The 12,115-nt window shown below is 43.3% G+C and overlaps 1 protein-coding gene across 5 annotated transcripts in view; it reads right to left on the bottom strand.

The window, feature by feature from the left end:
- FAM124A (family with sequence similarity 124 member A) overlaps positions 1-6,118 on the bottom strand; it is a 73,617-nt gene extending 67,499 nt beyond the window's left edge. For all 5 annotated transcript variants that reach the window (XM_051622678.1, XM_051622686.1, XM_051622657.1 and 2 more), the window contains exon 1: positions 6,039-6,118. In XM_051622678.1, coding sequence (XP_051478638.1) covers positions 6,039-6,097 — 59 coding nt within the window. In that variant the 5' untranslated portion in view covers positions 6,098-6,118. The remainder of the gene's footprint in view (positions 1-6,038) is intronic.
- Between the last annotated feature and the right edge of the window lie 5,997 nt (positions 6,119-12,115).

A 12,115-nucleotide genomic window follows, 5' to 3' on the forward strand; every position in this document is an offset into this window, starting at 1 on the left:
TGTCACTCTTAATTAACAACAGAAACAGCCTAACTGATACTAAACACCTAGCCACACAGCTACAGTTAGCTGAAGTACACCTCACTGGGTGCTGGGACCTAGCCCTCATGGGTGTCAGCACAGACCTCCTGGCCACCAGAATGTGATTTAAAGTTTTTTTCAACCTTGCCTAGCACCAGCACCACATGGAAGCAGGTCTGCCTGCCCTGAGGTTCAACAAAACAACTTCGCTCCACTGATTAAGTCTGGTTAGAAATGGTGCCTCAGCCCCAATTTGTGACAAATAGTTAATCTTGTTATTATTTGAATGGGAAATCAGAGACAAGTTGTTTACCTTGACACATCTGGAATGATGGATATATAGGAAGTGAAAGTCAGAGAAAAAAAAAGAAAAAAGAAAAAAGAAAAAAAGAGAAACCCCAAGGTAAAAACGAGTCTTAAAATAGGTTTCAGCAGCAATTTCTATTCCTGAAAGGTTCTCATAGATGGATGAAATACTTGACAAGAGACTGACATGTCACGCTGAAGGACTACTATACAGATGACAAAGTCATAAATGCTGAATCCCTTTAAGCTAGAAGCATGTGACATGAAAACTCTCTCTTACCCTAATAAACTATTCAACTATTCATTTGGCAATTAAACAACCCATTCTGATTGAGGACACACATTAATTACAATTTTCTTAGCACTTTTTCCTTACTTGGGGTACATCCTCTTTTTTATAGGTTGTCTTGTCTCCTACTAGCAATTGTGTTTTCTGCTTTAGAGACTCACACATTTTACAGAACTCCTACAAAAAACAATTATTTTTTTAAAAAATCTGTTTAACAGGTAAGTTAACAGAGGCCCAAGTAATTTGTGATTTGGCCAGGGTCACATATGCAGCTAGTGACAGCCACAAGGAAAATCAACACACAAGTCTAGCACAGCCAAAAAAATCAACATAATCTCTGCAAAATTGATTTGAGGAATAGAATCACAGGAGAAAACTAAAAGGAAGGAACACTCCTCCACCCCCCAGATATTAGAGTAAACAAACAATAATGGATTTTGTGAAACAAATATTAAAAATAGCTGCTGCATGGTACAGTGCTCTAAGCTTCAAGCATCTTTTGATTATATGTTTTGTAATAGGTTTCTCTATGTATTATTGAACTGTTCTTGGCAATTGTCTGCTACCAAAGAGACAGCATAATTTTCCTTCTTCCTAAAATTTGTCAAATACTCAGCAATTAACTACTAACAAATTCAGTGTGCATCATCAATATTTAGCTTTTTGCCTAATTTTACAGAAGAAAACCCCCCCTTTGTCCTTCAATAATGTCTCTCCACTTCTGTAATAAGATAAATAAACTATTTTAAATTTAAGTGGAGAAGTTGCAAAGTCAAATAGTTTAAGTTAAAAGTTATAACTTCTCAAAACTTTAAGTTAGTTATAAGTGAGGAAGAAGGAAACCAAGGGTTCAGGCAAACTTTGATATTATTAATAAGCTAATGATTAAAGTGCGAACTTTTAAAGACATGAGCTTTCACAGCTGTCTAAGGGACTGTCCTGGTGTGAGCCAGGATTAAGCCAATTTTTCTTTTCACTGATTTTTTTTTCCTTCAGTAAGCTTTCTTTTAGCTAACAACTGTGTGTTCTGCTAGGCTGATAAGACAGTGGGATGTTTTTCTAACTACTGAGGTTTCAAGGTTACACCTTCACTCCGCCAGCTCAGACACTATGGGGAGATCTCTGACCCCCCCGTGGGAGGCTGAGTTAGACAGACAGCAAAATTGGCCAAAGATATTCCATTCCATATATCTACGTAAGCTCAGAGGAAGGACAGAGATCTTAGAAGACAGCTTCCTTTTTCTTCTCGCTGCTCTCTTCCGTCCATGGCCGGCGTCCGGGGAGGACTCTGCTCGTCCATCACCGCCGACCCTTAGGCTCGAGCTCTCCTGACCCTCATAACTCTCCGCTTTCTCCAGCAGCGGCTCCGGGATTTCTCGGGACTCTTGCCAGTTCAGGGGAGTGCTGTGGGAGTTGCTGGGGGTGGGGGGAGGCGAGAGGCTTTTGCCCATATCTGAATATATATCTGTATATAATTGTATATATTTTCTTGTGTGATTCATTAGTGTTTTAATTAAAGCTGTGTAGTTTAGTTTTCAATCCAGCCAAGTCTCTCTCTTTTTCTCTCTCTCCTTCCCTGACTGGGTGGGGGGGGGAGGGGATCGAGAGCATTGTTGTCGGACCTGAGTCAAACGGTGGCAGGGACCAAGTGAAGTCCTGCTGGGAATTTTCACATATATTAGAGTCTTCATTAATGCCAACTATCTCACTGAAGCCTATGCTCACTTAAGGCATACATGTTTGATAAACAGGAGGGAGTATTTCTACAGAAGTAGCTCTAAGAGGAAAAATAACAGTTCAGGAATAAAAAATTTTAGGCTTTAGGTCTGAGAAACTACCTTTTTTCCACATTCACTACGCATCGCTTGGATTATCAGTCCTGGATACCATGATTTCAGCTCTTGAAATCAGTGGTAGCAAGAATCTGTTTCACTGCTTCAAAATCACATGCCTAGCAAATTCTAAAATTGTTTTAGGTTGTCATCTTGGGTGTTTTAACTACAAAAAAAAAATGAATTTGCTCTGCTATTCAGAGTAAGGATAGTGAAATACCAGCATTTGCATGGCTTGTAAAACCAAGGCAATTTGAAAATGAACATTTCTATGACTCTTTCAAAGTATCTTAGTATTAATTTTTCTAGTTGTTTTTTTTTCTTTATGATTTATCTACAGTTCCTTAAATACACATGCTTCTCCTCCCTTTTGATTTCTTTCTTTCACTTGTCTTTACTTCTGTTTGCCTTCTAATCAAAGATCAAAGACCATTTTCTTCTCCCTAAAATGACAGGATTTATAGTACTAATCTACTACTAAAACTATTACCAAAGCTGTCTGTATCTCACACTTCTGAGCTAAAAGATATAAGTAGCAGGTGAAATAAGGTTTTAATACCAGAAAGCCCTAAAATACATTACCTGAGAAGATAAAATTTGTATGGCCAATGTTACTCAGGCCAAGGGTGGTTGAAGTTCTTTGAAATCTCATTAATAAATAGCCACTATAAACTAATAGTCTTATATGTTCTACTCTATTTAGGATCTTGACAATACCAGTTCAATCCATTCTTACTGGATTCAGGAACTCAAAATACACTGTTTTTGTTCAGCAGCCTCTTTGCCAACCCTGTTTATGGAGGTGAATGCAGTAAGTGAAACATATTTTCCAACAGATTCAGAAAATGAAGGTTTCAAACTGTAACTGATCTTGCCTGCAGCACAGAGCTTTGCTTACTCCAGTAGCTGGAAGCCACAGCAAACCCTTACAGAAAGCATGCCCTGCAGAACACTTGATGTGCTTGGTTAGCTGCTGTAAGCAGCTTCAGTGGCACAGGACCGTGTAAGAGCTCACACATCATTGCATACGGCCATCAAGATGACAAGGGATTGCAGAGGTTGGATTTACTTCAGTCACTATCTATTATTGCTCCTGGGGTGACAGAAAGGGACCACTTGATACACAACCATTACTAACTTCGACAGTTGTCTCTCCTTGTACTTTCAAAGGATAATGGCTGAACTTCCAAATATTTAGTGATCTTTATTTTTTTTTTAACCACTGAAGTATTGGAGAAAAAGGAAACCAGCTCAATTTAGCTATGAGGGAACTGAGACAAAGCAAAAAGCAGATCTTCTGGTAAGAGGGAAAAGCAAGTGCTGTGAACAGTTGGTTTGGTGAGAAAGCTGAAATATAAACATTGTGGAAGAGACATATGCAACATATTTATCAGACTAAAACAGCTGTTAAACAGAACTAAAAATAATAATTAAAATGCAGAGACTCATTGCTTTTCAAAATAAACTCCAGTGCAAAGCACTGCAGTTATTAATTGCTGTATATCATTGTTCAAATACCTCAGACAGACTCTTCTGTTAACCTAGACTTTCCAGCATCAAGGCTGGGACGGGGATGCTTCATAAAATCATCAGCTTTAGCATCTCATCAACACTAGACACACGCAGCCGCCATGCTGGTCACTGAGGTGGAAAAGCTAACGTCATCAGCTGAGTAAAATCTTTCCAAGTGCCCCTCCCAAGGAAACCCCAAGTTTTCCTATTCCAGATAAACACAGCAAATTAAGAGTGACTTGACCCATCAAGGAGTTTTAGAGCCTCGAACTGGCCATAAATTCACTGGTTATTTTCTCTTCCTTTTATCCATGTTCCCAAAGGATGAGCTAAAACCCTGTTACCCTTCTATCTGGAAAGAGCCTTGCATTTTGTCCTTTAAACTCATGTCACATAAAACATTTTAAAACTCCCCCCATTAGGTGTTACCACAATACTACAACTACTTAATGGAATGGAAAAAGTCTTCAGCTTACCAGAGCACAGAAGAGATTTAAAAAAATATTTTAATTAATAGCTAGATGTATGAAAAAAGATTCCCATATTCCATTTCCACTTTTTTTTTTAATTGTAATATTGTTACTTCAGTTTTGCTGCTGTGCACCTGACACCACTTTGCAAGAAAGAATTGTCTTTATAGTTTTGTGATGCTCTCAGTCTCATGCAATACCATGGTGCTCTGATGCAACAATAAGTGCTATTATTCACCAGTATCAGTCTGAGATTAGGGTACCGCATTTTTTCCCTGAATCTCAGCATGTGCTGTACTGGTAGGAAGAAGTAAAAGAGTGAAAGAAAGAACAGGGACGCTGTCTGACCTTGTTGGAAAGGGAAGTATTTACCTATGGATGTGGATACTATGGATACATAGTATGGATACAGTTTCGTGGCCATGCAACAGTCAGACTAGAGACCAAAGGAAGTACACCAGGCAAGGAGCTAGGGGAGACACAGCTGGGAAATAAATGAGAGAGGAGAAGTAAGACCTAGGAGAGAACAGCATTAACAGGAATAGGCAACTCCTTTTGTCCTTCTGGAGCCAGAAAAGGACCAAAGGCTCACTGTTGTTCCCAACAAGATGACACAACAACAACACATAGGACAAGCTGGAAAGCACTTCTCTCTCCCACAGAGACAGGCTGAAGGTGGGAACTGAATGGGAGATCCCATGGATCATCCTTGCAGCTCCATCCATGATCTTAGAAGTCATCCAACTAACAAAGACAGCACACCTCTGGCAGCGAGCTCATGAATTCAGGAAAAAAAAAAAAAGAAAAGGTCATTCTCCTTGACTTTCATATGACACCTAGAAGTTAGATAACCACTAGCAAAGTTTACAGCACTAGATAGGTCAGCATGATGGGCATCATGACAACACCAATCCAACTGCAGGGCGCCTACAAACCTAACCTGCTTTGGGGCTCTCTGATGATCCTTCTAAGGAGTCAGCTCTGTCTGTCGTTTGTTGTCCGGGTGTCACTGCCACAAGGACAGCATAAGTAGCTGGGCATCCTTCCAGACAATCCTCAACACAAGTTATCCTGGGACACAGGGATGACACATCTCCAAGCCCTGACCAGTGTGTCTACAGCCCATGAAGCACAGCGCTGGGCCCCACCGCTGAGACAGCACAGCGTGCTTGGGAGCTCAGACTCCAAGCCCACGGCCACTATCTCGTCGTATTTTCCTCCCGGTGAGCAGCAGGAGGATAATGGGGGGGCTTTCCCCTGCTCAGGTGAAGGAGAAGGAGAAGGCAAATTCCCGGGGTTTCCAAGTACGCTGATTGTCCGACCCCTGGGTATCAACCACACGGGACCCCCAGCCCTGGGATGTATCGTGGGGGAAGGGAACGCGGCGCTGAGCGGGGTGCTGCGGGGGCAGGCTCAGCGCAGGACTCACCGCCGCCTCCCCGGATCCCCAGCCCCGCCACCGCCGCTGCCGGGACGCGCTCGGCGGCGGCCGCCGGCAACAAGTGCAGCCTCTGCCCCGGGGGGAGCTCCCGCCCTGGGATGAGCTCCCCAGCACTTCGCCGGCCCGGCGGGGACGCTGAGAGCCCCGCGCCCGGCCCTGCCACTCACCCGCCCGTCTCGGCTCCCGAGTCCACGCAGTCGTCCTCGCCGCCGGGCTCCTTCTCCATGGCGGCGCGGGAGGCTCCACGCCCGCCCTGCGCGGGGAGCGGCAGCTGCAGCGACCTGCCCCTGCCCTGGCCCCTGCCCTGGCCCCTGCCCTCGCCTCTGCCCTCGCCTCTGCCCTCGCCTCTGCCCTCGCCCCTGCCCTCGCCCCTGCCCTCGCCTCTGCCCTGGCCCCTGCCCTCGCCTCTGCCCTGGCCCCTGCCCTCGCCCCTGCCGCCTCCGCTCCGCCGTGTGGGAGGCAGCGGCTGCCGCCGCCCGGCCCGCCCCGGCCCGCCTGCCCGGGGCTCGGAGCCGCTCCCCCGGCCCGGCCTCCCCGCCTCCCCCCGGCCGTGGCGAGCGCCGAGCCCCCCTTCCCCTCTCCTGCCTGCCGCCGGGAGCCCGGTCCCAGGGGAAGCGGAGCGCCCGCCCCGCCCGGGCCCCTCAAAATACCCCCGTCCCGCAGAGAAAACCTCTCATCTGCTCATGATAGACACGCCACCGAGCTCAGGTGGCTGTGTGTTAGAAACTACTTCAGCACCTTCGTGGTGTCACTTTTGTTTTTCCAGTTGGAAGAAGGGCTGGGCGGTGCGGTGCCCTGGATCCAGTGAGAGTTAAGATGGATGTTCCCAGTAGCCATATGTTTGTGGAGTACCCGCTGTTACAGCCTGTTATTTGAAGGCTTTTGCTGTGCTGAACTTTCTCCAGTCTCCTTGAGTGCTTCCTGGCACTTGCTCCCTACAGCAAGAATTTAATAATTCAGAATTTACACCCGGAAGCGGGCAGGGAATGGTTTTTCCAACCCTGTGAGGATTTCTGCAACGGTGAGAAAAAAGGATGTGATACAAAAGCAGCAGTTTTTGAATGCTGCCTGTGAAGAAACGCTGATGTAGGAAAGCCTGCCAGTAGCGGGGCAGTCGTGTTCAACAGCGTGAGAGTGCAGTGAAAAGTTGTGGGTGAGCTCCTCTGCTCTGTGCATGTCACACATGCTCATCTGTTCTGTGTGTGGGGATGAACACCTCTCTGCTTTTCCATCCCTTACATAAATACAAATATTCACCCACACAGGTGTGTACGGATTTCTTACTCAGACAGAAAAGCAGTCTCTCTTTAATCCACTTGGTCGTTCAGGCTGTAGCAGATGACGAGAGAAGGGGACAGAACTGATTTGTCAGCTTGTGTCTCCAAGCTGGGAGATCAGCGCTCACGTCTCTTCTGAAACAGGTACAAGCACAGAACTAGGAGGTGCTGTTCTTTGTTCCCCACGATCTAGATATTGTGAGACAGGCAAAACAAACAAACAAACAAAAAGAAATAATCTACCCCAGAACTGGGAAATTTCTTCCATTAATATTTTGTGGAAAATACCAGGTTTGATGACTTGAAATTTTCTCTTCGTAATTCTCCAACTACCAAATGACTATCAGCTGCAGGAGATAGCCACTTGGAGAAAGGGATCAGAAGTTTTTTTTAAAGCCACGTTTTTTCAAAATAGTTATTTTTGTGTACATTTTATTATTTGTGACTTACAAGAAATCAGAAAAAAGTGAAAATTTCAACATAAAAAGGATGTAAAAAACTACTGCACAAGACAATTGTACATTGGCGTAACAAGTGCTAAACTGTTCTGGTTTGTTAGCAGTACTTTTTTAGCTATGTCTACATGGTATAGCATTGATGTCCTTAATTTGAAGATACATTAATGCCTTAGGCATACAGTATCATAAATTAATAGTTATATCTGACATTGTTTAACAGGCTCACACTGGCTGTAGTTCATGCCACTGTTGTCTCTAACATGGCCCTGGTTCTCCAGAATAATCTGGATGTGGTAAGGACGCTTGGAAAATAAAAGGGAATGAGAACACCTTGGGAAGAGCTGTCAAGTTGTTGTTAGCATATTGTATGAATGATGAACAGGCACCGATCCAAAAATGTTTACTATGAAACTGGTGAATCCCCACCACTCTGCCACAGCGAGACACTGGGCTTGTGTGCAGTCCTGGGACCCCTCAGCATCACAGAATCATAGAATCATAGAATGGTTTGGGTTGGAAGGGATCTTAGAGATATTTCCAACCGCCCCTGCCATGAGCAGGGACATGTCCCACTGGACTGTGTTGCTCAAAGCTCCATCCAACCTGGCCTTGAACACTTCCAGGGAGGGGACATCACAGGATGTCAGTCCACTGTGTATCTGTAGTCATCTTTAGAAGAAACTTTCAGCCCTTACTATTCATCAAGACTTAGAAAAAATCGCTGTATGGGTAAGTTGGTATTTAACCTAGTCTGAATATCTGGTTAGGTATGCTTGGAGGTCTTTGACAGCAGTAGAAAAGGTTCTTCAGTTTACTTGGAGTATTTCATGCAAAGATTACCATAAATATAAGGCTTTAAGTATGGAATAAGTCCCTTTAATTACAACCCTTTGTCTTTCTTTTCTCCAGTGAGTTGCTTGAAGCTAGTTCGGACAAAATGCTATAAAAAGTGCTCATAGAGAACAGCTCTGTACAAACACCTATGTAGAAGTTGAGAATATACAGAAACCATCCTTCATGACTGGTAAACTGCTATCTAAACAAATTTACTCACAAAATTAAATGCGTATGATTTACTTTAGGACTGGTACCAAAATGCAGTGCCTGGCTATGAAAGTGACCATGCCATGAACAGGTTATCAGCTTGCTCGTATTTGAATCATCACAGTCAGGTATGAGGCATTAACATATTTACAGACATAATGTGATGTTAAGAGATTTGTCCAAGGTGAGAGACTGGCAAAACTGAGATATCAATTCTGTTTATCTGGATTCTCAGTTTGGCCTAGGTTTTGGGAATGGGTACATGTATATTCTCTGTCAGCTGCAATGGCAGTGGGAGGACCCTGAGCCCCCACAGGAGGGATCGGTGGCCTGAGTTACCAGGACTGGACAGACCTTGATGTGTCTCTGATTCTCAGTCTACCCACATGCATTTATTTAGTTAGTGCAACAGTGCTTAAAAGCAGGTCATTTCCATTTCCTTTTCAGTATGATTTCAAAGTGAAATGAATTGACTCTAGCCACTGTTGAACTGATGTAAGATGTAACCAAAGCTCCTTAAATATTTAGAAAAAGGTTTAGTTAAATTGATACATTTCTGTACGTAAAGTTTTTAGGTGGTCAGCTAATAGATCTTTTCCATCTCTGACTTTTATTATTCTAGTTAGTTATGTTTAAGCACTGGCATATGAGAGGATCTGGAATACATTTTATGCGGCATTTAAGATTAATTTATTCCATCTGTCCCAGGGAGGGAAAAAAGAAACTTTTGAAGGAAATATATAATTAAGACAGTAAGTAAAGCTACCACAAACTCTAGGCTCTCTCATTTATGTATTTGCCTCATTTAACTCTGTTTTATTCTGGTCTTTTACATAATTATGGTGAAAAGGACACTTCTCTTCATTAAATTCCAGAGGTTTTAATGAATGAGGTGTTAAGTCCTGGACTTTACTTAGATTTTCTCTGTTACCTGTGCTTCTCATTAGCTCCTCTGTAGGGTGTATTGAAAAGAGAAGTTAACTTTTAACTACTTTCTTATACTTACTAGGCTGCAATGCTGGTTTAAAGATAAAGATATAGTGAAAATATTCCTGGTTTAATTTCCCCAAATTTCAATATTTTCATTAAATAGAATTTAACAGCAGTGGTCACAAGACTGACAGACACAAAAGAATCAGGAAGTATCTTCAGAGTAATCAAAAAAGTAAACCACTCTGTTGTTGAAACCAAACTAGCCCTGAGGACACGAGATTAATGCTAGTTCTGCAAAAACTTCTCTTGCTTCTAGTTGCGTAGGGCCAAATCTAAAATAGGATTTATGGTACTTAAAAAGAGGATATAAAGTGAATTTTTATGAGTGTGTTCAAATCCTTTGGCCTGGTTAGCCTGATAGGTCCTATACAGTGGCTAGTTAGGAGGTATCTACCTTCCAAAGGAAACTTCAGATGTGCCTTTTGCTGTACGTCCACACTGTATGAGGTTCACTGTCTTAGCTTGTATCAGAGAGGTTAAGCACCACCTGACTGCAGCCTCCAGCTGCTATAACCTTGTCCTCGCAGAAGGAAATGCTGAACAGCAGCAGAACCTCCTCCTCATCCCTCACGTAATGGTCCTACTAACCAAGATCACGGTGCAGAAGAGCCATAGCTACAACCTCGAGCTGCAGAAAGGCAGAGTAGAAAGCTGAAAGATGAACTGCCTCAGATCATGCGTGTGTCAAAACAGAAGAGGAAGCAAAAGCATCGATTTCCCTGATGAATCCACACCTGGATTCAAATTTCAATTTCTTTTCTGCTCCCTGAGTTCCGCTTGCTGGGCTATCACCTTTCGTACAGTAGCCATGAGGATGGAGTATAAGCAGAAGAGTGTGACTCTGGCTCTTCAGCAAGCCAAGTGACTGGAAAGAAGAGGCTGTTTTGATCAGTGTCCCATGTGGATATCCTACTGATTATGGTATCACTTACAGGATATTTCTAACCTCTTCTCTCTATATATTTTTGTATACTGTGGCAGAGCTTCACTGTAGGGTAGGGAGAGAGGAGGAAAATGTGTCCCTTTTTATACAACTGAAATTGTAGTGGTAAGGTTGTGCTGCTAGGAAAAAAAACTACTCAGTTATTTTTGTGTAGCATTTTGGATCTTTCCTTTTTTCTGTCCAGCTCTGAAAGAAAAGGGGGGCAGATGCCTCTGCAGTTCCTTCTGGCATTATACTATAAATTAAAGAGTCCTAGTTTTTGAGAGACAGAACAGAGACCTGGCTTAGCAGAGGATTCAGGACTGTAGATGAAGAAAAGACAAAAGGATGGTATTTTTCATTCCCAGTGGAAACTTTTCAAAACGGACTATAAACAGGCTGTCTCCATCCTTTGCTACCTAACTCTGAAGGCAGAATCTCACCCGTAATAAGGGGTTCTGGATTCCATTCCTGGCACTTTCCCACCTACTCTAGGTGTTGCAGTGATGAACTTCTCAGTTTAAAGGATCTGGCATTTATAGAAAAGATTTTCTCCTTTAGTGGTCCCACAGGAAATTAGCACTCTACAGGTCAAGACTTTGCTAACATTCACTACTGGACTTAATACACTGAGCCGTGGATTAAAAAAATGGAGAAGATTGTAGTTTTTTGGAAGGAGGGAGTTACAGTTTGGCATGTGGTTCAGTCTTCATGCTAGGTCAGCCCTAAAGGGATGACTTTCAGACTGGTAAGTGTTGCCAGAAATATTTGTGGCAGTTTCTCACATAGACTGTTGGGTTGCTGGGTTTTTTAAGGGTTATGGTAAGGTCAGTTTCATTTGTGGTAGGTCTCAAGCCAGACACCCAACCTCCTAAAATTCTACAATTTTGAGGGAAAATACAGCTATGCACTAAAAAGCTGTTACTTCAAAGCACTGAGGCAAGGGTTTTCAGTGGAGCTTCAGGGAGTTTGGTTCCCAGGTTCCACCATTTTAAGTTTCATTTGAAAACCCTAGCATGCACACTCCTACTAAAGTTCATGGTACAGTGCAGGAAATACGTATTTTATAAGCAAATTACTCTTTTTTACTTGAATTCTAGTATATTAAATTTTTTATTGAAAACTTCTAGCACTCAGTAACAACTGCTATAAAACTTGAGTATTTGGAGTCTCTTTCTGTATCATCCTGAAGCCCAGAGCTCAATGGGTGTACAAGGGGGGGCAGAGCTGCACCCCATCTCTGTGCAACCATCTAGTTGACTAAGCTGATCAGTGGGAAGCCCTCCTCAGGGGATGTAAAGTCAAAGTGGCTCTGTATCATGGGCTTGAAGGAATTCCTCTTGCCCTCACATCGCAAATGATCCCATTCAACCAGATCATTTCAGTGGATGTAATCAGTGGGTTTGCTGCATGTAGGTGCCAGGACCAGCTCCCAGGCTTGAACTGCAGGGCAGTGACTGTGCCAAGCAATGATAAATCAGTCCCCAGGTTCTATGAGTGGCCTGGTCAGTACTGACATCCCAGATAAAGTACAAGAGGTGAGCCTTTAC

The sequence above is a fragment of the Apus apus genome, chromosome 1 (assembly GCF_020740795.1).
Source record: "Apus apus isolate bApuApu2 chromosome 1, bApuApu2.pri.cur, whole genome shotgun sequence".
Taxonomy (NCBI): domain Eukaryota; kingdom Metazoa; phylum Chordata; class Aves; order Apodiformes; family Apodidae; genus Apus; species Apus apus.